General features: G+C 35.9%; 1 protein-coding gene across 1 annotated transcript; it reads right to left on the reverse strand.

Annotated features, from left to right (window-relative positions):
• Nucleotides 1-13,279: 13,279 nt before the first annotated feature.
• LOC131145527 (PLASMODESMATA CALLOSE-BINDING PROTEIN 3-like) lies at nucleotides 13,280-17,100 on the reverse strand. Its single transcript, XM_058094667.1, has 4 exons — nucleotides 16,650-17,100; nucleotides 15,845-16,105; nucleotides 15,512-15,557; nucleotides 13,280-13,853 (listed from the first exon to the last, which is right to left on the reverse strand). Exons 1-4 carry the CDS (start codon nucleotides 16,702-16,704, stop codon nucleotides 13,532-13,534), a joined length of 684 nt encoding a protein of 227 aa, XP_057950650.1. The 5' UTR covers nucleotides 16,705-17,100; the 3' UTR covers nucleotides 13,280-13,531.
• Between the last annotated feature and the right edge of the window lie 8,958 nt (nucleotides 17,101-26,058).

Below are 26,058 nucleotides of genomic sequence, written 5' to 3' on the forward strand. Positions count from 1 at the left end.
AGTTAGGTGAGAGGCGAATTTTGAGGCCAGAAATAGTGCAGCAGGCATATGATAAAGTCCGACTTATTAGAGATAGAATCAGTGCAGCACAGAGTCGGTAAAAAAGCTACGCAGATACTCACTGTTGGGAACTGGAATTTAAAGTAGGTGATCACGTATTTTTGAAAATAGCACCATTGAAGGGAGTTATGAGATTTGGGAAGAAGAGTAAGTTGAGCCCTAGGTTTATTGGCCCGTTTGAAATACTTGAAAATATTGGATTAGTTGCCTACCAGCTAGCTTTACCACCAGCTTTGTACAGAATACATGATGTATTTCATGTTTCTATGTTAAGGAAATATGTCACAGATCCTTCCCATATCATCAGTTATGCAGAATTAAAATTCACTGATGCTTTAGCTTATGAGAAAGTTTCAGTACAGATTTTAGACAAAAAAGAACAAGAGTTGCGCAGTAAGAAAATACCACTAGTAAAAGTCTTGTGGAGGAATCACGCAGTGGAGGAAGCTTCTTGAGAGCTTGAAGAAGAAATCAAACAGAAATACTCACATCTGTTTAGTGGGATATAGTAGTGATTTGTAAAGTTTAAGAATGGTAATTTTATATTGTTTAGTATAGAATAATGAATGTATAGTTGAATTTTAGATTATAGGATAGGTAGTGTTTTGGTTTTGGGAGAATTTTCTTTTATAATTATAATCTTCCAAAACCCTAGATGTAACCACGGTATTCCTTTGCCATAAGTGAGGGTAAGTAATAAAATAAGTAGTCTATTTTCCTTAATAGATAAAGTTCAACACAGATAGTAAATTTCAAGGACGAAATATTATAAGGGGGCGAGAATGTAATAACCCAGAAAATTATTGGAATTAAATAATAAATGAAGAGGGAAAGGAAAATTTTAAAAGGGACTTAAAGGGGGTTTCGTTAACGAATGTAGGCTTCGTCGATGAGTACTCTATTGGAGTTTGTCGATGTAGACACGTGTCTTGTCAACGAGAAGATACCGAGAAGGGGTTTTGGCAGTCTGAAATTAGTCGACGAGGGGTTCAGGTTCGTCGACAAACTTCCTTCATGGACTTGTCGACGAGACGACGTGTCTTGTCGATGAATCCGGGTATATAAGTAAGCTTAAAACCGGATTTCAAGCAGAAAACTTGCAGGAGCCCTCATTTTCTCTCTCCAAATGACCCTCTCCCCTTCTCTCTTCGATTCCGGCTCCGTTTCTCGCCGGTTTGTCGATCCAAGGCCATCACTACGCTCTTGGGAAAGTTCTATTCAAGTCTTCCGAAGTGGATCGTTGGTGGGGCTGACTTGAACTTCATCCCAAATTCAGGGTAAGACTTTTAATTTAGTAGTTGCCTTTACCATAAGACTTTTAATTTAGTATTTGCCTTTACCATAGTTATAGAAAATGTAGTAGTTAAAGAATTACTAAAGTTTTGTTCTGAGAGACACTGTTTTCAGGGTGTTGAGCGAGGAACCCTATGGGTGTAGGACCAGATACAGTAAGGGCTTTTCCATAATTAGGTAAGGGAAATATGCTATGTTAGAAATTTTTAACAAAGCTATTAGAAGTTTTATGCATGTATATGTATACCAGTTTATCATCCAGTTTTCCTGAATATGAGTTTTAATATTTGTGTGGCCTGAGTAGATATTTGCCTGATATAGAATTTATATAGTTTTTTTAAATTATTATAATTTATAGTATATATAGATATAGATAGATATATATACAGTATCAGATCCTTGATGAAATATTTCAGACAGATTTAGTTAGTAGAGCAATGTACCGTTGCTATTTTCATATCAGAGTGCAACCACATATCTTATATAGTATGTGGATTTCATCAACCGCGCTCGGAGAGCTTGCAGTCTCTCCAGAACTCTGGGTTGAGGGGGCCCGGTTTGATGAGGTAGTTTTCTAGTTTCGTGCTTAGAAGAGGATGCAGTTTGGTTGGATTGAGGAAGTGTAGAGTATAATGACTTACCTGGTAGGCCAACCAGAGTTAAGTCCAGCCTACGGGCCGCACAACCCTGTCATGAGGGGTTAAATCATGACATACAATTTTCCAGGGAAAAATCTCAGTTATGAATATGTATACAGATTTACAACATTTAATGAATATAGTATGATATTAGAAGTATGAATAGTAGAAAACTGAGATGATACAGTTATGTTTTAAATTACGACGAATGCAAGTTATACTTTATATTGATTTACAAGCTTATACAGTTTCGGATATTATTATAGTATTTATGCAACTCGATCACCACAAACTAGTAATAGCATATTTCCACTTATTAAGAGTCATCTTATCCCATTACTCTAACATTTTTTAGGTGATCCAGCTAGCCGTGCAGATCAGGCTCGCAGATAGAGTTATTTGCCCTGTCGATAGGGTAAGTGTATTTTGAGGTTTATGTTTTGAGTAGGTGGTACTGGTGGGAAGTGTAAGAATGCATCTATAGTTTAGAAACACTGAATTCTGCTATTGTATATATATATATATGGATGTATAACTTTATGTTTTCCATTGCATAGGTGTGTTTATTATGTACAAGAATACCTCAGTGCCCATTTGAGGCCTGAGATGCTATAGCAGAGGTATCAGAGTAATTTATTTATCCTATATATATATATAATGGTGTAATTTCTAGGTTGTTACAAGATAATTCAAGGGTATTAGAGTAAATTTTAAGTATGTAAAAAAAATGGTATAATTTTAGGGTTGTTACAGGAAGCCCCTCCCCTATCATTTTCTATTGCTATTGAGCGATCTAGTTTGCACGATTTAGTTGTTTTTGGCATGGCCCTACGATGTGTGATTCTCCTAAAGGATTCTTATAAGTTGAAGATGATGCTTCCTAAGACTCTAGGGTCGACTACTTATCACGTTGCATATCAAGTATGATTTGTGCTTTCCTTTTTTTTTTTTTCCTTTTACTATCCCTTTTTGCCAACTTAAAACAATCAATCTTACTTTGGAAGATAAGCTTAGCAAGATGCATCGGGTGACTACTAATTCTAGGGAACATGTGATGGACCTGCAAATGCAACTGAATGCTAATGCTACTCATAAGAAAGCTATTTAGGAATATGTTTCGCTAACTTCAGATGTTGAACTTCTTTTGAGAGACTTTCACAGGTGGGGGGAGCTGTTCAAGATGAAGTATTCTGGCATCAATGTGGCGGGTATCTATTCTATAGGATACGAGAATTTAAGCCTTGAAGGAGAGCAAGATGAAAATAAAGAAGAAGACAATTATGAAGAGTAGAGATTTTATTTATACTATCAAGCGATTATATCTATGTGATGAACTTTTATCATCTACTAAATAAAATGTACAATCATTGATAGTATTTCTTTAAAATCTCATAATTCTATGTGTTATGAATCTCTTTTTCTTATAAGTCTTAACTTAGATGCCCTTGGCTTGATTTCCACCGCCACTTGGTATTGTCCCTTCCAATTTGACTTGAGTTTTTTAGATCCCCTAACTCACTCGAGTTTATCCTAGCCTTCCTCAAAACCAAATCTCTCGACTGATCTAGGCCTAGTCTCATTTTTCTTCAACTAAATCCAATTATGCTCTTAGCTCTTCGTTGTTTTCTTTTTCGTCAAAATGTTGCCTCCGCCTTGATAGAATTCTAACTTTTGCTGGAATCACCTTTTTTGTCTTGAAAGCAAGTAGGAAAAGGATTTCTTTAATGGCTATTATATAGGTGGTATGATACGCCCAAAGTATCGAAGGGAGATCCTTTACTCATTTTATTTACGTGGACTCGAGACGTGTCTTGATTCCATGTAAGATTGTGTGGTTCATGTTTTCTACTTGCCCGTTGCTCTATGAGTATCCTATTGATGCAAAGAAATAGTTTTATGTTTACATTAAAGCAAAAAGTTTTGAAGTGATGGTTACTTAATTGCTTTCAATGATCTACTAATATAATTTGAGGCATTCTATATCTACATACAATTAATTAAGGACCATAGAAATTTAGTGTTATTTCATCATGTGATGTGGGATAATGCCTTAGCTTCTACCCATTTTATAAATAAATATGTAGCAACCACTAAGAATTTTCTTTGTCCCGTGGCTTGAGGTAAGGGACCGAGTATGTCAATTCCCTATTACATAAAAAGGACATGGGCTATTTAATGGAGAAAAAACACTATCTAGTGAACGGGGTATGCCCTTTGGCATCTGTCACGCCGTTTACCAACTTTAACACATTTTTTTTTCTCATGGTAGGCCAATAATATCCATATCGTAGGGCTTTATGAGTGAGTACCCTTCCTCCTAAGTGATTACCACAAATTCTTTAGTGAATTTATTTCAAGATATACTTTGCTTCACCTTTATCCAAACAACACAAGTATGGTAACATAAAGGACCAGCGGCACAACTCCTTGTCTATTAGCATGTACCTATATGCTTTCTTCTAAGCTTCAAAAATTCTTTCCTATCTTTTAGTAACCACCCATCTCTAAGAAATTTAAGATTATGTTCTTCTAATTTTCATTTCCTGCCATAGATGCTATAGTAAACTCTTCATAAATGGGTTTTCCCACTTGCTCAAGATTGTCCTTTCCCAATCTAGTTTTGAGGTGGAGGCTAACCTTGAGAGGGCATTAACCTTTATAGTCTCCGCTTTGGGGATATGCTTAATGCTAAATTTTAAGAGTGTTTTTTGCATACTCCAATACTTTGGCCAAGTATTTTACTATCTTTGACTCGATAGCCTCAAAACCACCCTTTACATGTTGCACTACCAGTTGTAAGTCACTCACTACCTACGATTTTTTTACCCCAAGGGATGTAAAAAGTCATAATCCTACTAGCAAAGCTTCATAATCTGCATCATTGTTTGTTGTAGTGAAATATAGCCTCAACATATATTGTACTTAGTCACATTGAGGGCTATAAGAATCAACCCTCTACCTCCCCCAGTGCTATTAGAAGTATGTCTATGTACAGTGTCCAACACTTTGTGTTTTCAGTGTCTTCGAAGGTTTATTTGGCAATAAAGTTGGCCAAGACGTGCCTTAAATGTTGGTCTTGAATTGTAATGGATATTGAACTTCTCAAGCTCAATTGACCTTATCATCGTCCTTCCTGATAACTATAGGCACTAATGGGTTTGTATCAAATGCATGCTAGTAGAATTGTGACTATGTGAGCTTGGAAGTAGGGTCTCAGTTTCCTAGCTAAAGATAGAACTATGAAAACCGCTTTCTCTGTGGATGAATAAATGATTTCAGCCCCCTATAATTTCTTGCTTATGTAGTATATTGGTTTATGTTGCTTTCCCTTTTCCCAAACTAGGCCAAAGCTCATTGCATTGCAGGTAAAATCCAAGTATATATATAAGTCTTCTCTTGCAACTGCTTTGGTCAAAAGTGATGGAGAGTTTAGGTATTGCTTTAGTTGCGTAAATGCTTTATCCTACTCTTCACCCCATTTAAACCTTCCAGCTTTGAAAAATGGAAAACACTTATCCCCTGAGCAAGAGACAAACCTACTTAATAATGTGACTCTTCTCGTGAAAACACTTGCCTCTTTTTTAATTTATAGAGTATACATTTCCTTGAGGCTTGGATTTTATCATGATTTACCTCTACCCCCTTGTGGGTCACCATAAGCCCCCAAAATTTTCTTATCAAAACTCCACATGTGCACTTAGTGGGGTCTAATTTAATGCAATACTTGCAAAGTAATTCGAATGTACTCCTTAAATATTTTCCATTATGGTCAAACTTTAAGATTTTCACCAATATGTCATATTGATTACGCGCTAAAATTGCATAATTAGGCATCTTAATTCGGGCATTAGGGCTTCTATTTTTAATTAAATGCCTGATTATTCTCAATATTTTAATAAAGTGCCTTATTTATACTTTATGAGTTTTATTGAACAATTTATGAATTTTGGTAATTTTTTATCGCAAGAAAATTTTCGGGAGTCAAAACCGGCACAAGTTCATAATTCACACATAACTTTTCCGTCCAAGTTCTGATCGAAACGATTCAAATTTTTGGAAATAGACGAGAGGATTAGCTACAACTTCCGTGTTTGGAGTTTTGAGAGAAACGGGATCCAAGAGAGTCAAAATTGATCATGATCGTGGAGATAAATAAATGAAAAAAAAATATATATTAAAGTTCTTGATTTGACCCGGCCATGCAAGCCGGGTCGGGTCGTGGGTCTCGCTAGGTTGTAAGGCAAGCCCCCCTCTTCTTTATTTAAGCCCTCGCCTTCCCTGGAGCATGATGTGCCTCCGCACACCCTCTACGCTCCCTCTTGTTCCCTTACCCTCTTTCTATTTTCCTCTGCTCTTCCTCTCTTTTTCTTTTTTCTTTTTTTCCATTGTCTTCCTCTCTCTCTCTCTGTTCTTACTCTTTCCTTGTCTCTCAGCCACCTATACCTATTGCACCAAACCTCCTCTAGTCTCTGCAATGCAGCCATGGCAACCCGAGAGGATCCACCCACCGGCAGCCACCATAGAACTCCACGCCAAGACCACTCCAACGAACACATCAGCCAACCACCAGTCACCCGATCTTTGCTGCACAGAATAGAACACTAGTTCCTCTTCTACAGAAGATCTGAGCCTCAGACTCTCTCTGCTACGCAGCTCCTCCAGCCACCCTGCATAGACACCAGCAGCATAGGCATGGGCTCTCCATTCCAAGCCACTCCACAGCAGCAGCCAAGCTTCCACGGCCAGCAACCATGCTTGATACCTCCACTCTTTGTCTCCATCTTCTCCAAACACTGCCATATGCTCCATCTCTCTCTCTCTCTCTCTCTCTCTCTCTCTCTCTCTCTCTTGTTTAATATTTTTTTTTTATGATTGTTTCAATACATTATTTAGTTTAATATTAGATTGAGTGTTTTTCTTCACTTTATTATTTGAGTAGTTAATGTTGGGTTTAAATATTAATTTTTAAGTTATTATTTCAGTGATTTGTTAGGTTAATTCAATTTATTATCTTTTAGTTTGTTATCTTAAATGCTTCAAGATTGAAATAATTAGTCATTTTAATTTGTTGTCTTTTGTTTTATTGATGCAATGAGTCACCGTGGAATTAATTTGACCTGAAAATTGTGGATTGCGAGCATGAGTGGCTAAGTTCGGTAACTCGGGTTATGGGTCAATGTCGTTTGGGTTCCATGGTTTGTTAGTTCTCCTATGATATTATTGATAAATTTTTATTTGGTTAAAACCAAGAATTGAAGGCATCATTGATAAACCGCTGGCTCTTATTTCTTATTTTGTTGTTGACGTTAGGCACTTCAAAACCTTGATTTAATCTAGGATTTTCATTAACTAATTTTTACATGAAATTCGGTTGATGCTTAATGAGAATTTTTATTTTATTTCGTTCGGATGTGGCAAATTTACATGGGCATTAGTAATAAAATTTCATCTTATTAATGCCTTGATTGGATTAACAAGAAGAGGAGTAAGGCCTAGGGAATTAGTAAACGATGGAAGCAAATAGACGTTGACCCGTAACCTGAGTGTTTGGTAAAATTGTTCCAGTTAATCTATTTAGTTTTGGTTGCGTTATTAGATTTACATTTTTTTGGAAAATTGATAAAATTTCAGTCTCATTTTGATAGTTTACTCAAGCATCTCCCACTTTGTTTACTGTTTTCAAAAATCATAAAAGACCAAAAAGATTTTCAAACCACATTTTACAACAACCAGATTTTAGTAAACTTTCACAAATACTTTGATATGCAGTGGTCCCTCTGGAATACAATCCTAGACTCATCCTTGATACAACTTGACACTTCTGCACTTGGAAACACAACTCAAAACGAGTCACATACACATAAGCCTTTATAGTTGTTAGCCTTGTTGGCTACACTATCATGGTTTATGTGTTATGATGATATTAACCTATATGTTATTCCTAGTGCATTCTATATTTGTAGATTATGTTTAGTACAGGTTCAAGGGATGAATACATGAAGTATTGGTCACTCGGAAAGGACTCAAGCACGTAAGGAAGCTTAATGTAAAATTGTTTATTTGTAATGGGGTGTGTTTGAGGTAGGATATTGTGACGCCCCGATTTTTGTACAATTTTTTTTTATAAACAATAATAAATAATTTAGACATCATCAATAACATCCATAAATCGTCCACGTCAACAATCCTACTATCATTCATACAACTTGACCCACATTGGGTACCGCGTAAAAAGTTATTTTATTTATATAACCTAATAGTGGAAGATGGTATATTTATAACATCCAGAATACAATACCTAGAGTATCAACATACATGAATACACAATACTATCTCATATCAAAAAATAATACAACCCTAGGGAATCACACCTCCCTAGTCCAAACTCACCTTGTATATTAGGGTCCCAGCTCCCTATGATCACAGAGCTCTATCACCCGATCTATCCTTGTTCCCTGAAAAATTTAGATAATTTAGGTGAGACACATCTCAATAAGAAGGAATAAATTATTTACAGTGTGTGCCCATATGAGTTCAATTATAATACACTTTACTTTTCAAACCGTCGTTTCATCTGAGAAAATACACTGATATACACATTCTCAAAATCATATAAATATACAACATAAGCTTTTATAAGCTTTAAAACCATTTCTTAAATTCAATAATTTCCAACACATATTTACAGCGAAGTTCTTGAGAATATGGAAGATTACCCGCCTATGCAGGTAGCTTCCCTCTGCCCTAACACGTTATGCAGCCAGGTATGACCATATTTGATACCCATCAGGGCACTCACCTTACTCAGTAAGCCCACAGGCGGAGAGTTTCACTTCGCCTCAATTATTTATGTCATTAACGCACATGGTTCATTTCTCATATTTAACATTCTTTATTTCTCAATTTCCATTCTTTCTTTCATTTCTCATTTTAGCCAATTTTATCATTCTTTCACTTTTCGTTTCCATTTTACTTTCTAGCTCATGAGTATCCTTGATATAAAATACCAACATCGCATCTGTAACTCATGGCCACCCTGAGGATCTTTCTATCCACGCCATGCTTCCCCCCATGGTCAAGGTTGTGCGGCCCGAAGGCTGAATCTAACTGCGGTTGGCCGACCCAGTAAGATCAAATATTATATCACATATCGTGTTTGTAGTACGATTGGCCGGCCTATAGCCCTAATTCGGACTCAGGGAGTCCATCAACCCTACAAAATGGCACAGTTGACAGTCATGCCACACGCTCCAAGAGTTCGTGTGGTTGCACTACACCACTAGTAACAGTACCGTGCTCAATATCATAACCATCCATAAGGGTTCATTATCACATACTCGCAATTATTATGCGGTATTAACATTTCATCAATCATATTCCAGTATATCACAATTTAGTTCAACATAAATATTCTCAGCATTTTCTGTGCACATTTCATTATCTCATAATAATATACATCATATTTCACATATTTTCATATTTTCCCAAAATACTTATACCAGTAATTTGTACAAACTCATTTCTCATGCAAACAATTTCCACTCTCATATAAATACCACATTTCATTATTTTTCACTAATCACATCAATCATTTTCATTTCAATATTTTCTCAGAAAATACCCATCATTATATTTCACATTTTTCATCACATGTCCATGTGCCACACAGTTTTCATCTAATATTCATAATATATTAATTTCAGATTACAAAGTATCACAAATTAATATTACTCAGATGCCACACAATTTATCTGATATTTTTATCATAATAATTTTCAGGAAAAATACAATATACTCATTTTCATATATTGATTCAAATGGTAATTTTACAAATACTGCTATAATTTATTCCACTCACATGACTTACTGAGAGTCTCATTAGGACCCAAATCCTACGCCCTTGGCGCTTGAAATTCAACTCCTGCAATTTGCATTTTTTCCAAATTAATTAATTAATTTCCCCAAAATACTATCCATCTAGTCTTCCTTAGGCTTCATATACCTCAAATTAACATTTAAACTAATATTTAACACCCCCACTTAATTTTCTGAATTTTACCTACGAGTCCCAAAATTACACCCGCGGCGCTTACCCGATCCCTAAATTCTGAAAATTCTACTTCAACTCCAGATGCTCAACATTTTAACATTTCTAAATTAGTCCTAATTAATTAAAAATAAGCTCCTTAATATTCTTCGTACCCCAAACTTGGGGTTTTGCCCTCGACGACCCCACGAGAATTCCGTCCTGCTAAACTCGTAGAGAATCATCTCTTGATTCTCGTGGTGGTGTCCGCTCGTCAATCAGACTTATAATTTGTAAGAAGTTAAAGGAAAAAAGGAAATTGACTCACCCCAAGAGGTATATCTACGCCGCTCCTACCACCAATCCGCTTCAGTAGAAATGACGGCAGTGGAGAATGGTGCTCAACGGTATCTTCTGATTCTCGATCGAGCGAGAATTCGCCACGTAACTGAGGAGAGAGGGAGAGAGAACGGGAGGAGAGAGAGAGAGAGAGAGAGAGAGAGAGAGTTTAGTGGGGGGAGGGGGCTGGCGCAGAGACATCTCTGCATCCAAATTTGGTCCTGAAGCTTCTTTGAAGCTTCAAGCTTCATATTTATAATAATAATAATAATAATAATAATAATAATAATAATAATAATAATAATATATTTTATTAATAAAAATAAAAATAAAATATAATTATTATTATTTTTCTTTTTTTTTAAATCTGGATTAATTAATTAATTATATTTTTTTTAGGGAATCACTCCACCAATCTTGTATAGCCCTTTTTGGGGTTATTACACATATTTTGTAACTCTTGCAGTTTTTGTTTCACTCTTGTGATTTTATTTCATACATGATTTCTGAGTAAGAGTTGAGCGAATGCATGCATACTAGGACACATGAGTTTATAGGATTTCACCTAAAGTCAACAAACTAGCAATTTAACATTTTTCAGGTGAACCAACTAGGCGAACAGATCAGGCTTCCAAATAGAGGGATCTTTTTTTTTTTGCTCTACTTATAGGGTAAGTATATTTAGGGGATTATGTTTTTGAGCAAATGGTACTGGGGTGATGTGTAAATATGTATATATGGTTTGAAAATACAAAATTATGGTGTTGTATACATGGGTGTATGACTTTATGTTTTCCGCTGCATAGGTGTGTCAATTTGTGTACAGGGATACCTTAGTGCCCATCTGAGTCTTGAGATGCTATAGCAGGTATAATAGGGGCATCAGAGTAATTTATATAAATATATATATATATATATTTGTTGTAATTTTTGGGTCGTTACATTTTGAACTTAATTATTAGGTAAAGGAATCTCCATTACTTACTTGGTGAAGGGAGAATCTGAGGATTTGGCTAAAATTCCCCCCATCATACTTCCTTGGTGAAGGATTTGAGGTAGTCTAAAGGATTCGATAACCCATCCTACCTTTTAATGTTTGACATTTTGAACTTAATTACTAGGTAAAGGAATCTCCATTACTTACTTTGTGAAGGGAGGATTTGAGGATTTGGCTAAAATTTCCCCCACCTAGGGTTGGCTGCAAAATTTTGTCACCAACTTCTCCCTTTGGTCAATTTCCTGAATTTTCCCTCAAGTTCATGGGATTGTTGTTCATAAATGCCCACACTATTGGCATCTTCTATTTTCTTTTTTTGTTGGTCAGGTTTAATACTTTCAAAGTTACCTCTTGAGGTGCTACCACCTTTCCTTTTTGTGTTGCTTTTGTTTGAGTAGCTTCTGGGTCATGTTCCGCATGATCTTATATTTTTGTTGTAAGATTATACTAAATATATGTTCCACTCTCTTTTGAAAAATTAAAAATTTGTCTAGGGGGCACACTTTATGACGAGCTATCGATTAGTAGGGAATGAATTGATTGGGGCGATTGATCCCCAACAAAAAGTCTTGACTTGGAGTTATGTGGCGTGACTATGGCCAAGATCAAAGATAAATATCTTCCTATTCCCACAAACGACGTCACTTGTTGCTGCCAAAAATTTGGTTAGAGAATGCTTATCTATCTTAACCTTGACCACTTACAAAGAATCAAACAAGAGAAATTTAGAAGACCTGAGTGTACTCTGGAGGACCACTCTAATGGCTGAGTTAGGGAATATTAAAGGATTGAATTATTGTAATAGTAAAAATGGTGAGATTGAGATGTCTTACCTCTTTCTAGAGTGTCCCTTTTATAGTTGTGGGAGACATGTCCCTATTGAATTCAGTATTTATTAACCAACTATTTCGATAATATGGAGTTTCATTTGGATTTAAGGATAATTGTTGGAAAATAATTACAGGGACTTGATTTCTACCTCTTATTATACTCTATCAATCTTATTCTTAGGCTATATCAATTACTAATCACCCTGATAGTATGTTTGGTTCATAAGAATAGAACGGAATCAAATTATCATTTTATTTTTTTAATACTCTCTATTCAAATTTTTATTTAATTAATTTCTCATCTCATTTCACTATGCAAATCAAACGACACATAAATTATATGTAAAAATTTCAATCGCTTTGAATTATGCAAAAGTATTTATTTATTCATGAATAAGACTAAGTTTGAACTCTTAATGTACTTTACTACCTCCATTCCTTTATTTTGATTTGAAGATGTCCTTAATATTTTTAAAAAATTGAATAAGAAATTGAACCTACAAAAGCGAACTAGTCAAATGACACACAAAAAGAGGGCCTTTTGGTCGGCTTGATTACAGGGATTGCCCTTATTTATAATTAAAAATGGTTAAATCTCAATCCAAAGCTTTTTTAATTTATATTTTCATCTCATCCTTCAATACTTTAACGTCCACAATTAACTTGTTTATTATATATATTTTTTCAAAAATAATTACTTAAAGTCTCAAATTAATAAAGTATTCACAACACACAGTCTCCGTTGGCAACTTATTTTTGTATATAGCTTTTTTGTCTCATATTTTCTGGCAAAAACAAAGTGCAAATCTTTGATTTCTCATCATATCTTGTCATGAGATTATTTTTGTTGTGATTCCGAAGATCCTTAAGTACTGCCAATTTTGTTAAAGGATTTTTGTGCCCTATATTTTGTCTCTAAATTTTTTTTAAACTGTATAGGCTCCATATATTTAATATATATATATATATATATATATATATTTGTTGTATGTGGTCCAAGTCGATGCATTTAAAAGTACTCGAAAAATATAAATATTATATGTTACGTACAGATGTAGTGTGTCAGTAGTCTTACTACTCAAAAAAAGAAAAAAAATTGCCTCATCAAGCTGGATTTTTAAATTAAATAGGGTCATTAATTGAAATTATACAGCAAACCACGCATCTACTAATTAATTAATTAAACTACCATGCACGTGCACACTAGCCTTGTCACGTGCGTGCATACCTACCCCTCTCTCTCTCTCTCTCTCTCTCTGATATGTCCACGAGCATGCATGCAGCTCATACATGCATATATATATATATATATATATATATATAGGCAGAGTGCATGCCTGAAATTTAATTAAAGAAGAGGCAGTAGCACCAAACAGCTGATGAGGAAGAAGAAGAAACTACTGCTGCCTTGATGATAACGAAGCATACGGCTAAGCCCACCGCTGTAGTCTGTGTTTGTGTTGATGCCCACTCCAGAGGGCCCCATATTTGTCCCCCCCATCCCTCCTCCTATTACTCCTCCGCTACCAGTACCGGAAGTTGGTGTTGCGTTGTAATTCGGAGTAGTGCCGGTGGGGGTGGCGCCGCCCGGGGTGGTGGTGGAAGGGGTTGTGCCCGTTGAGGGTGTAGCTGGTGTCAGGGGAGTCGCTGTGGTGCCCGAGCTTGCAGCACTGACAACCCAAAAAAAAAAAAAAACAAAAGTATTTTCTTTCAAATCAACAACTTAATTGAGGATTAATTAACATAAGTATTTTCTACTGTAGCTGCCTTAATAATTTTATTCCCAACGGAAAAATCCAAACGTCAAACGTCAAATGGCAAATGCATGGAGTGCAGTAGTCTGATATTTGTATTTATATGTAATATTTGTTTTGTTCGATCGAGGCAGACATGTCTCTTTCAAAAGATAAAGGCGGATCCCACCCCACCATCATCTGTCAAATACAATAGAATAGGGATAGGGGCCCTTAAGGTCAAGACATATATAATTAGGGTTTAATCAGATCCATCGTGAATCATTCAGTTCTACTTTTTGACACATGCATCCACAAATTCAAATGTACGAAATTCAGAAATTAACGAGTCTTTATATTATATGAGTGCAAAATTTAAATGAACTTTCCTTAAAATGTTACAATCATCGTCTGAGCTTTATCATAAAAATATAAACTTTTGTTTTCAAAAAATTTGTGAATTTTCATAGAATATAAGAGGGTTTTATGACTGCTTACAACTCTCAAGAAACATCTTAAATTTTTAAAATTTTAAGGGAGAACAGTGTCTTTTATCTTAAAAGTAATAGAAAATTCAATACCCAAATAGCAAAAGTAAATTATTTCATGAAAATAAATTATATTATTATTTTTAAGTATCAGTTAAGTATACAAGAAGAAAATAGTTATCAAAATATATATTTAGATATTAAATACCACATAAGATTCAATGATAGGATGAAGTTGAATTTCAAATCTGATTAAGAAGTTCATAATTCAGTTTCCTATTTACCAAACACCCCCTAAAGAATAGAAGCCCATCATCCACCCTAAATTCCTATTTATCTCTTCTAATCATGCATTTTGACATTTGCCCAATCTAATCTCCATTATCAATTCCAATCTACAGTTTTTGCACTCATTTATTATATAAGGAAAACATGCTCGCTTAACAATTGACATATATACATATATTAATATGTAAAATTATATATTCAAAGGAAGCCTGCATAAATAATTTTTTAAAAAAAGTCCAAAAAATCAAATATTTAACATTCGTAATGGCTTAATAGAACTGTATATTATAATGGTAATTTTTAAAAAATAAATTTTCACAGCTTGAAGAGATAATCATTTTGCACATACTTGTGGGGATCTTGAATGAAGCCACTCCAAGCCCCACCAAGAACAGAGAGAGAGAGAGAGAGAGAGAGAGAGAGAGAGAGAGAGAGAGAGAGAGTACTGCTCCTAGCTAGCAAATAATTCAACTTGGCCAGCTATTGTCGAAGGAAAACTCCAGTATAAAATAATTGACATCCAACTGGCTCCAAACAAAAAGGACATCCCCATTTTCATAAATAAAAAACAATTAAGGCAGCCAATAAATTGAGAAAATATTAAATATACGTATACATTGAAATCAATATGAATGTTTTTTCATGTGTGTATATATATATATATATTAACTGATGTATAATTATAATATAACTATTTTTCTCAGTATATAATTAATGTATAATGAAATCACATCGATCCTAATATATACGCCCAATATATCTAGCTAATAATTTATACACACAACAGATACACATAATGCACATAATTAACAAGCATACCTCTGGCTAGAAGGATAGGAGCAAGTGGTAGCAGTTCCCATATGGCCTTCAAATCATCCACACACACAGAGAGACAGCGAGAAGAGAGAGAGAGTGTTAGTCTGGGTGCTAGCTCTAATTGACTGAATATTAATTATTTTTCAGATGCAATGAATTTAATAAATGTCTTCTTCTGTTTTAGGAAAAAAAAAACCAGCTGGTAGCTAGGGAGGAGTTAATTAAGTACAACTGCTTCGAAGTTTATCATTAATTAGAGAGTAGAGATGAGTAGAGGGAGGAGGTGATGAGGGGGAGCATACGAATGTAAACTGGTGATGTGATGAGTGTACTCACTGCTGGGGTCAGTGGAAACAACTTGGGCAGTGGAAGAGAAATCACAGGTGCCGGGAGCTTGAGCTTTCTTCTGGAAGTAGCTGTTGACGGCATAGGTGCAGTGAGCCTTGACAGTGTTAGGGGTGAAGCATGCCCCGTTCTGATGGATTGCCCTGCAGTCTGCCCCCGCTCCGCACGCGTAGTCCAGTGTCTTCTGCAGCACTCCATCGCTCAGTCCCTCCTTGCACACACACCAACACCCACCACTTCCACTCCCACCCCCTTCAAGTCAATTCATTAACTTTATCATATAGATGTATAAAAACTCATTCACTAATATTCATTCATTCCCAAAATGCAGATAATATGTATTTAAGATGAAGAAGAAGAAGAAGAAGAAGAACAACAACAACAACTATAAACCGATCCTTTGGCTAAAGAAATTTTTTTTAAAAAAATAATAATATAGAAATCAAAGAATGGGAGCTAGCTAGCTGTGCATACAAGCAGAAAGGAAAGATATATATTTTTGAAAAAAAAAAACAGAGAGATTAATTAACATGGCAACTTGAACCTTGCTTCAGTACTGTCTGCATGCAAATCTTACATGGGAAAATCCAAAAATAAAAGAAAAGGAAGGACCCAGTTCAAATAAAAGCATTATTTCTCAAGAGGAAGATTTTTTTACAAATAAAATAAAAATAAAAACGAAGATGGAGAGCAGCATCAGTCATTATTTCAGAAATATATAGATACATGCAGAGGAAATTAAAAAATGTACGTATATTATATATATGTGTAAATATGAAAATGCCAGAGAGCTTACTTGAATTCCCAGTAATGGCCAACAATGTCAGCAGTAGAAACAACACGGCAGCCATCGGCTAGCTAGTTTGTGTTGTTCTGAGTATAAAGAAGTAGATCGGGATGGTACTGGTAGCTACCTAGCTTAGCTACCATAAAAAGCTTCTACTTGTTGCAGCAAGAGATCGATCGAGAGAGAGAGAGAGAGAGATGATGCTGATGATGATGATGATGAATAGTGTGATATTGAGAAAATGTGGTATTTGAATGATGAGGGGAAAGGACAAATAAATGTAAGAATGGTTGGTAGTGGGGTTCAGGCCGAGCTAGCGGTGCTGTCAGCTTTTGACAACTTTTTAATTACTCCGATCCTTTTCTCCTTCACTTCTTCAAATTTAAAATTTACCCTTAGCTTTGCCCTTTATCTAGGAGGCGCGGTTTGTTATGGGAACAACTGCGGGCTAGCTTTATTTGTTTTTTCCCCTCAGTTTCCCATTAATGGTTTATACTTTGAATTCTGGTTTTCTCTCTCTTTTTTTTTTCTTAAGCAAAAAAATAAAAATAAAAAAATAGAGTTGAGCCTAAGACTTTGTTTGCTTTCCAACATCAAAATACTTTCATGAATAACATTCTAAAAAAATCTCATTTCAGAAACTGGTCTTATGTTTGAAAAAAAAAAATTTGTAAATTTGGATTTATATTAAATTTAAATAAGAAAATAATGTATCAGAAATCCATACTACCAACCCTATGGGTGAATATTTATGTAATGCAATAAAAAAAATGTTTGTTTATTGGCAAGATATGGTTTGCTTTAGAATATGAGTAGTCATTAGTCATATTTGGAGGATTAGAAAAAAAAATTGTTGAAAGACAATTGTCATTTTTGTTCATGCATGTCTTAGAACAAAAGTATTGAGAGTGAGAGAGATGAATGAATATTTTGTTAAAATTCTGAGTTGAAGGGTCTTGCAAATTCAACTTGTTCTTGATGACCAATAATGACAATTTCTCATTTTTTTGACTAAAATTTTGACATAGGCTTGACCTTCAGAGTTTTTCAAAGTTAGTTTTGTTACTAGAACAATAACCTCTATATTGGTGTCCAAAATTTGTTCTTGATGATTATGAAAAATTTATTGTAGCGCACTAAATTTGATATAGGAAATTTAAAACGGAGTTTGGTTTCATGATTTTTCTTCTCACATTGAACGGTTATTCACTGTGTAATTCTAGTTCAATGTCCTCTTTATATTTGTATAGTTGATTTGTATAATTGATTGCGAAATACTTGTGATTTTTAGTAGCCAATTATTTTTATTTAACGTTGATATGAACAATGAAAAGAATTATTTTCAAACTAATATGATTTGATCGTTCTCCATGCTTGTCTTTCCTAGTAACTATAAATTTTCATGTAAAGACTACTATTAATCTGTTAAAAAATAACATAAACCAATAATTTTTTTCTAAGCGATCATTCATCAACAAAAAATATACCCTAAATAAACTAAAAATTCCTCTATAAAGCAAAATTAATTAAGGACAAACTATATTAACATCTTTTCGGGTTTATGAATTTTCCACTCATTCTTTTTGAACTTTATGAAGTTGCACTACTTTTATAAGGATGTATTTTTCGATAGAATAAAAAAGGAGCAAAAGATTGAGAAAAGAAAAAGCTTTCATTGAATCATTAGGGTTCTACAAGAGATAAAGATGACTTATACATCCTACAAGAATAAAAAGGAAAAAGACTATTCTACTATGATATAATTCAAATAATTATTATCACTAACATTCCCCCTCAAACTCATGCTGCATCAGCAAGAAGCATCGAGAGTTTGCCAACCAAAAAATGAAAGTGTAGGACGGTGTAGGACTTCATAAAGAAGTCAACAACTTGCATGGAAGATGGAACAAATGGCAAAGTAATAGTCCCTTGCTGAAGGTGGTGTCTAGTGACATGACAATCAATTTCAATGTGTTTGGTTTGTTCATGAAACACCGAATTCCTTACAATCTGGATAGCACTCCTATTGTGACAACACAGAGGAATAGGAGCATAAAATATAACACCTCTATCAGCCAACAACCAACGTAACCCATCTTAGTCGTGGTACGTAGATGCCATCACATGATATTCAGCCTCAGTGGAAGAGGGCGAAACAATTGCTTACTTCTTGCTTTTCAAAGAAATGAGGGAGTCACCTAAAAATATGCAAAATCCAATAGTGGATTTTCGATCAGTAGGACCAGTAGCCCAATTTGCATTAGACTAGGCACAAAGCTTCAATGACAAGGCCGAAGAGAATAAAAGACTATGATAGAGAGTCCCTCGAAGATATTGCAAGATGCGCAAAACAACTGACCAATGCACAAATGTAGGTGAAGCAAGAAACTAACTCACAATGTGGACAACATAAGCAATATCTAGGCGAGTAATAGTCAGATAGACCAAACTATCAACAATAGTACGATATAAGGTGAGATTAGGTAGGGGAATACAATTAGTGGGAGTGTAGCAAGCATTTACCTCAAGATGAGCATCAACAGTCTGACTATTAGTGAGACGAGCATGATCAAGAATATCTGTAACATACTTCGATTGGGAGAGCAAGTAACCTTTGGGGGAGTAGGCTACTTCAATTCCCAAGAAGTAGCGGAGTGGCCCCAAATCCTTCATGTCAAACTCTTGAGCCAATATCTTTTTCAAGTTCACAATACCATCAACATCATCACCCATAATAATCATATCGTCAACATACAAAAAAAGAATAATACAGCCAGCAGAAGTACACTCAACAAATAAAGCTGAATCATAAGCATTGGAAGAGAAGCCAAGAGAAGTGACAACCATAGAAAACTTCTCAAACCAAGCTTAAGGGGCTTGTTTGAGATCATATAAAGCCATATTGAGTTTGTAAACCTCACCTGCGTTATAAGAGACACCAGGCAGAAGTACCATGAAAACTTCCTTCTTTAGATCCACATTCAATAAGGCATTTTTAACATCCAATTGAGAAATAGCCCACCAACGAACAAAAGCTACATCAATAAGAGCACGAACAGTTGTCATCTTGGCAACCGGGGAAAAAGTCTCCTTATAATCCATACCATACTCTTGGGTAAAACCCTTAGCAACCAAACAAGCTTTGTATCACTCAATAGAATTATGATTTTGTTTTGATTTTGTAAATCCAACGAGAACCAATTTATTTCTTACTAGGGGGGAGTGACACCAAGTCCCAAGTATGAGTTTTATGCAACGAAGAAATTTCCTAAACCATAGCCTATTGCCAAAGAGGATCACAAGCAGCCTCCTTATACGAGGTAGGCTCACAAAGTGGGTGAATAGCTGCTAAAAAAGAAGTGAAAGAACCAGAATAAAAAGAATAAGAAAAATCTAGTAAGTGAGTGGACTTACGGGCATGCTTATGATAACAAGACTAATGAGAATCCACAACCACAAAAGATTCTTGGGGGATCGCAAGAGGAGCATCATCAACACCACCATTTGCATAGTCATCACCACCACCATTGCCACCATTTTCATCATCATAGAAAGGGTCAATACGAATAAGGTATGGTTGTGCCATATAAGGAGAGCTAGTAGGAACGGTAAACAAAGGAATGTGTTCGAGGAAGACAATATGACGAGAGGCATATAATTTTTTACCAATAGGATCAAAACACCTATAACATGTAACAACCCAACCCTTTATATGGACCAGTACCGTTAACACAAATACAGAATACTTGTACCTGCTAAACATACATAGACATCCCGCCCTAAACAGGGACATACGAGAATAAATCATACATAATTATAATGTAAATATTGCGGAAAAACATAAACATTCATTGGGATTTCTACTAGACTTATACCAGAGCTTACTATTATATCCTCAAATACATATATCCATTCTTAGAATATAATCTGTTATTACAATCCTCCAAAAAGAGAACTCCAACTAAGTTTAGTACATAATTAGAACACTTACGTAGACTAAACCCAAAAACAACCTCCCAAGTCCCTCTAGCTACTAGGACTGACGTCTTAATGGACCTGAAAACAAAGGTTAGATACGGGGTGAGACACTTCTCAGTAAGGTGGAAAGTATTACAACAGTGTGTGACTGCATATGCTCCTTTTAATCAAATTCAATACATACAACGACCATTTATCAATCTAGTGGTGTAACAGGTAAAGTAACGTAAATACAATATATTTCTTCCATAAAAGCCTTTAAATCATGTTTATGAATATTAGAACAACGACCAGTTTGGTATGACATAATAACGCCCATGTACCCCGTGGCACGGGTTGTGCACTGATGACTCTAACATGCCCTGTTTGTGCAAACATTGCCGAACATCTATTCTATAGTCCGACAGCCTCCCCTGGTCTATCATTTCACCAGTGATTACAAAATCCTGCAATCCGACTATCTTATGTACCCTCACGGATTCACATGTGTGATTGCACTGTACTTACTAGCTACGAAACCGAGCCTCTAGGAGTATTTTTCAACCCCCGCATTGAAGTATATTTCAAATCCTTTCACTGAAGTCTTTTTCAACTCTTTCGGTAGCAAGCTGGGTTTCTATTTATCATATATACAATTTATAATGAAAACATAATAACCTGTGCAATTCTAGTATTTTCATAAACTCATTCAATCACTTCGGGTACAAACCAGCACACACTCTCTCGGTTTACCCTTTTTAAGTATAAAGCATGGTATATAACCGACATCTGTTTTCCACATTTTCAGTATAACAAAATGGAACTTCAATTTCCATAATTCATACAAATATTATAAAAGAATCTCACATTCCATTCCAGTCCATATGTCACACTAGTTTAGTTAAAAGTTCACTATATGGTACAAAATTAAGTAAACACCGTTTAAAAGAGAAATACGGAATTCAAGCATCTCCTACCATAATACTAGTGCAAATAAAGAGGTTTTGTAAATTTTGGAGATCATATGCCAAAATCCTCATTTTTACCAAAAATCGCAAAATCATAAAACCGACATTTCGACCTGGTGGAATTCAGCAAATAAGCAATTAAATCATACATATAAGCATAAACTAACTTTTTTAGCGGTTTAGTTTTTCCAAAAATACTGTTGTAATCAAATTCTCCTTACCTTAAACCTGAAACGAAACCATGTATGAGATGGTCCTGACAACCCGGGATCCTCAAAACCTAAAAAACCGCAAAACATAACTTCTCTGAAATCTAGACTACTATATAACTGCTTAATAAAAAACGAAATCGGATCCTTACCTCGATTTTTGGGGGAAACCCAAAAATCTCCAAAACGACGATCTGATCCGCTAGAGTTGTAGAGTTTCCTCCCATGATCCACGCAGGAACCTCTGTTTTTAGAAATAGATGTCAAATGACGAAGGATCGTAGAGAGAGAGAGAGAGAAAGAGAAAGAGAGAGAGAGAGAGAGAGAGAGAGAGAGAGAGAGAGAGAGAGAGAGAGAGAGGTAGAGCTTTTGGGAGAAACTTAGCCTTTAAGCAACCACAATGGATATTTATAGGGCTTTTGACAGAGTGAAACTCGTTGATGAGGCGGCATCTTCATCGACGAATCTGCCACACAGCCCGTCGACGAAGCCATACCATTGCCACCGAGCCCAATTCGGATATTTTCTTGGCTCTCTCGATTTTCCCTCGTCGACGACGTTTTGAATTTTGTCGACGAGGAACTAAATGGACTTCGTCGACGAACTTGCTGCCCTCATCGACGAACCCTACTGTATAACTCCCTTTGATTTTATTTCTTACGTATTTTCCTTATTTATGGGTCCGGGTCTCTACATAACACCCTTCTAACACATGGCAGAAAGTGGTGATAATCTGGTACACTCAACAGTGGGACGAAGGACAAAACATAGGCAACCAATGACTTTTAGAGAGGAGTTATCAAAGGGGACCCATGTAATACTTCCCAAAAGGAGAGACTAGAATTGTGGGGTGTGGGGATTCTATTAATCAAGTGTACCACTATAAGAACCGCTCCCCCCGCCCCAATAATTCACCAGGAACCTTAGTAGATAAGAGAAGAGAGCGAGCTGTTTCAACAATATGACGATGTTTTCTTTTAGTAACACCATTTTTTTTAGGAATATCAGTACAAAAAGATTGATGAACAGTACGACCATCAGAGATGAGCAACTCAGAAAGTGTCTTAGAAGTTGTAACGCCTCGACCTGCCACATAAGGCCTGAGGTGCTACTTTAGTGACATATCTGTATTCCTGATACCATAACATCATATCAAAGTAGCGGAAATAAGTTCAAACATCCTCAATATATATTACTAGAGTTCTAAACTACTATCATACATAGAAGTTTCCAAATTCCCATATTACAAACCATAATAAAATACAAAACCCAACTTGGTCCATACAGACCACGTACATAAGCTAAATAAACTAGACTCAACCCCTCTAGCCTACTACGCACGATCCCTGGTGTTTCCTGAAAAGTAAGAATGATTGTTGGGGTGAGACACCTTTTAGTAAGACAAATTAAGTTAATATCAGGGTGTGGCACACATGAGTTTAGTGTATCTAAAAAACATCACATTCTCCATTTAACCAAAAATAGCATTTATACATTATAAAAATAGCGTTTATACATTATACTCACCCTACACAATTGAAAATGCCCCTTCATTTCCACAGTATAAACCAGTTCAATAAATAGATAACACCATTTACATAAATTAACATATATGCGTAAAAGACATCCCTGGGACTAACGACATGATTAACCCCCATGACGGGTTGTGCAGCCCGAAGCCTGAACTTAGCTTGAGTGATCAACCCAAACTAACTCAAAGTAACCATCTGCAAGTACGTCTGCAGGCATCCGCAAGCTCTGTTACAAGTTCGATTGCCTTACCACTTCCTAGTCAAAACCCCCAGGGAAGGTACAACAACTCTACGTAGGTCAATCGGCTGAAACCCCCTACACCTCCACTATAGTGTCGGTGCACCTAACCAAACAAATCACTAGCAACGGTACCGTGCTCACAATACAACTAGTCCTCAGGATTTTTAAACCATATTATGCAATTTAAGTAATGAAAACTGTAGTATAAATCTCATTTCGTATAAAATCTGTCATTTCACAATCCCGGCATACAACCGTCATATAAAAACCCGACATATAGCTACCATATCACAACCCGACACACAGCCGTCATATAAAACCCGGCTCTCAGCCGTCAAATAATACTTAACTCTCAGCCATCAAATAAAACCTGACTCCCAACCGTCAAATAAAACCCGGCTCTCAGCCGTCATATAAAACTCGGCCTACAACCGTCATATCAAAACCCACTAATTTACACAAACAATTCCAGTATTTTCACAACCAGTGTAAATCACCATTCTACAATATATTTTCACAACCATACCCAGATTCGGTTATACAATAAACCATATAAATTATTCACATGTCACACTATTTCAGTATTTGAACATAATCAAATAAACAACCAAGAAGTACCTTGTAGTATATTTAGTTTGTAAGGTAAAACCAAGCTTTTTACAGTTCAATTTATTCAAAATACTATAAGATATAACCATAATTTATAAAGCCCCTCTTTGAACGGTTGGATTTTGAAATAATACTGAAATCATGAATATACATACATATGACATAGTTTAATTGGTTCAATTTTGATAAAAACCTGACTTAACTTAATCCCCTTACCTGTTTCTGAAAAAGAAACTAATTTCGTTCGAAAAATGAAAAACCCTAGTTTTCAAACCCACCGCCGAAAACGAACGGCAAGCTGAGAGAGGAGGGAGAGATGATCAGAGAGTAAACATGGGCTTCGGGTGAGCCTACAGGAGAGAGAGAGCCACGAGAGAGTGAGAGTAGAGAAAGAGAGTCCCAAAAGTCACTTTGAAGAGAGAGAGAGAGAGAGAGAGAGAGAGAGAGAGAGAGAGAGAGAGAGAGAGAGAGAGAGAGAGAGAGAGAGAGGATTTTAAGTTACGAAATAAATGTGTTGCTTAGCACTTAAGTAAGCCAGTCTGTAGCAAAACCGTCAATGATTTTTTTGAACTTTACAAAACCATCAACGATTTGGCAGTTGACTGTCCTCGTTCGACTGTAACCATTGACAGTTTTTCCTAAGCTCAATGAAACCGTTGACGGTTTGGGTCCTGCCAAACCAATTTCTCTCTTTTCCTTTCTTTTTCTTTATTCCCTTCTTATTTTATTTATTTTCTTTTCTCATCCGTGTTCAGGTTCCTACAATCTCCCCCCTTATAAAAATTTTGTCCTCAAAATTTGCTAACTTTTACCGATCCCATCCTTAACTAATGATCTATCTCTACAGAAGAGTTGGTAACTACCCGCATAGCGGCCCCATCCCAAGTTTATTAAATACCATCACTTATAGCGGAGGAATACCATAGTTACACACAATGTCTCGGGAGATTACAATACCATACAAAACTCTCCCCAATACCATCCATATACTAAAATCATAAACAATTGATAAAACTAAACAAACCTACCTTTCCCAACCTACATACAAAACCAACACTTACTTGTGCCACCGTACTAATCTGTCTAGCGCTGAGTCTCTCTAAAAAACTATAGATATTTCTGTTGTATTTCTTCTTCCAACTCCCAAGAAGCTTCCTCAATTGCATGATTCCCTCATAGCATCTTCACTAACGGTATGTCCTTAGTATGCGGTTCTTGTATTTTCTGATCCAAAATCTGAACTAGTACCTCCTCGTAGGATAGGGTATCTCTGAATCCCAAGAATTCATAGCTTATCACATACGAAGGATTTGGGATGTACTTTCTCAACACTGACATGTGAAATACATCATGAACTCTAGACAAAGCTGGGGGTAATGCTACTCTGTAGGCAACTAAACCAATTCTTTCTAGAATCTCGAATGACCCAATGTACCTAAGGCTCAACTTACCCTTCTTCCAAAACCTCATCACTCATTTCATCGGAGCAATTCTAAAAAATATCATATCACCTATCTCGAACTCTAGCTTTCGCCGTCATGTATCCGCATAACTTTTTTGTCGACTCTGTGCTGTTCTAATCCTTTCTCTGATGAGCTTGACTTTCTTAGAGGTCTACTAAGCAAGTTCCGGCCCCAAAATCTGTTGCTCGCCCACCTCATCCCAGTACAATGAAGATCGGCACTGACGACCATACAAAGCTTCATATGGTGCCATCTCGATACTGGTCTGATAATTGTTATTATACGCAAACTCAACTAGCGGTAGATATCGAGTCCAACCATCCCCAAAATCTAGCACACATGCTTGCAGCATATCTTCTAGAATCTGAATGGTCCTCTCGGACTCTCCATCCATCTACGGGTGAAACGCGGTACTGAAAGTGAGTTGAGATCCAAAGGC

Source organism: Malania oleifera, chromosome 13, assembly GCF_029873635.1.
Source record: "Malania oleifera isolate guangnan ecotype guangnan chromosome 13, ASM2987363v1, whole genome shotgun sequence".
Classification (NCBI taxonomy): domain Eukaryota; kingdom Viridiplantae; phylum Streptophyta; class Magnoliopsida; order Santalales; family Ximeniaceae; genus Malania; species Malania oleifera.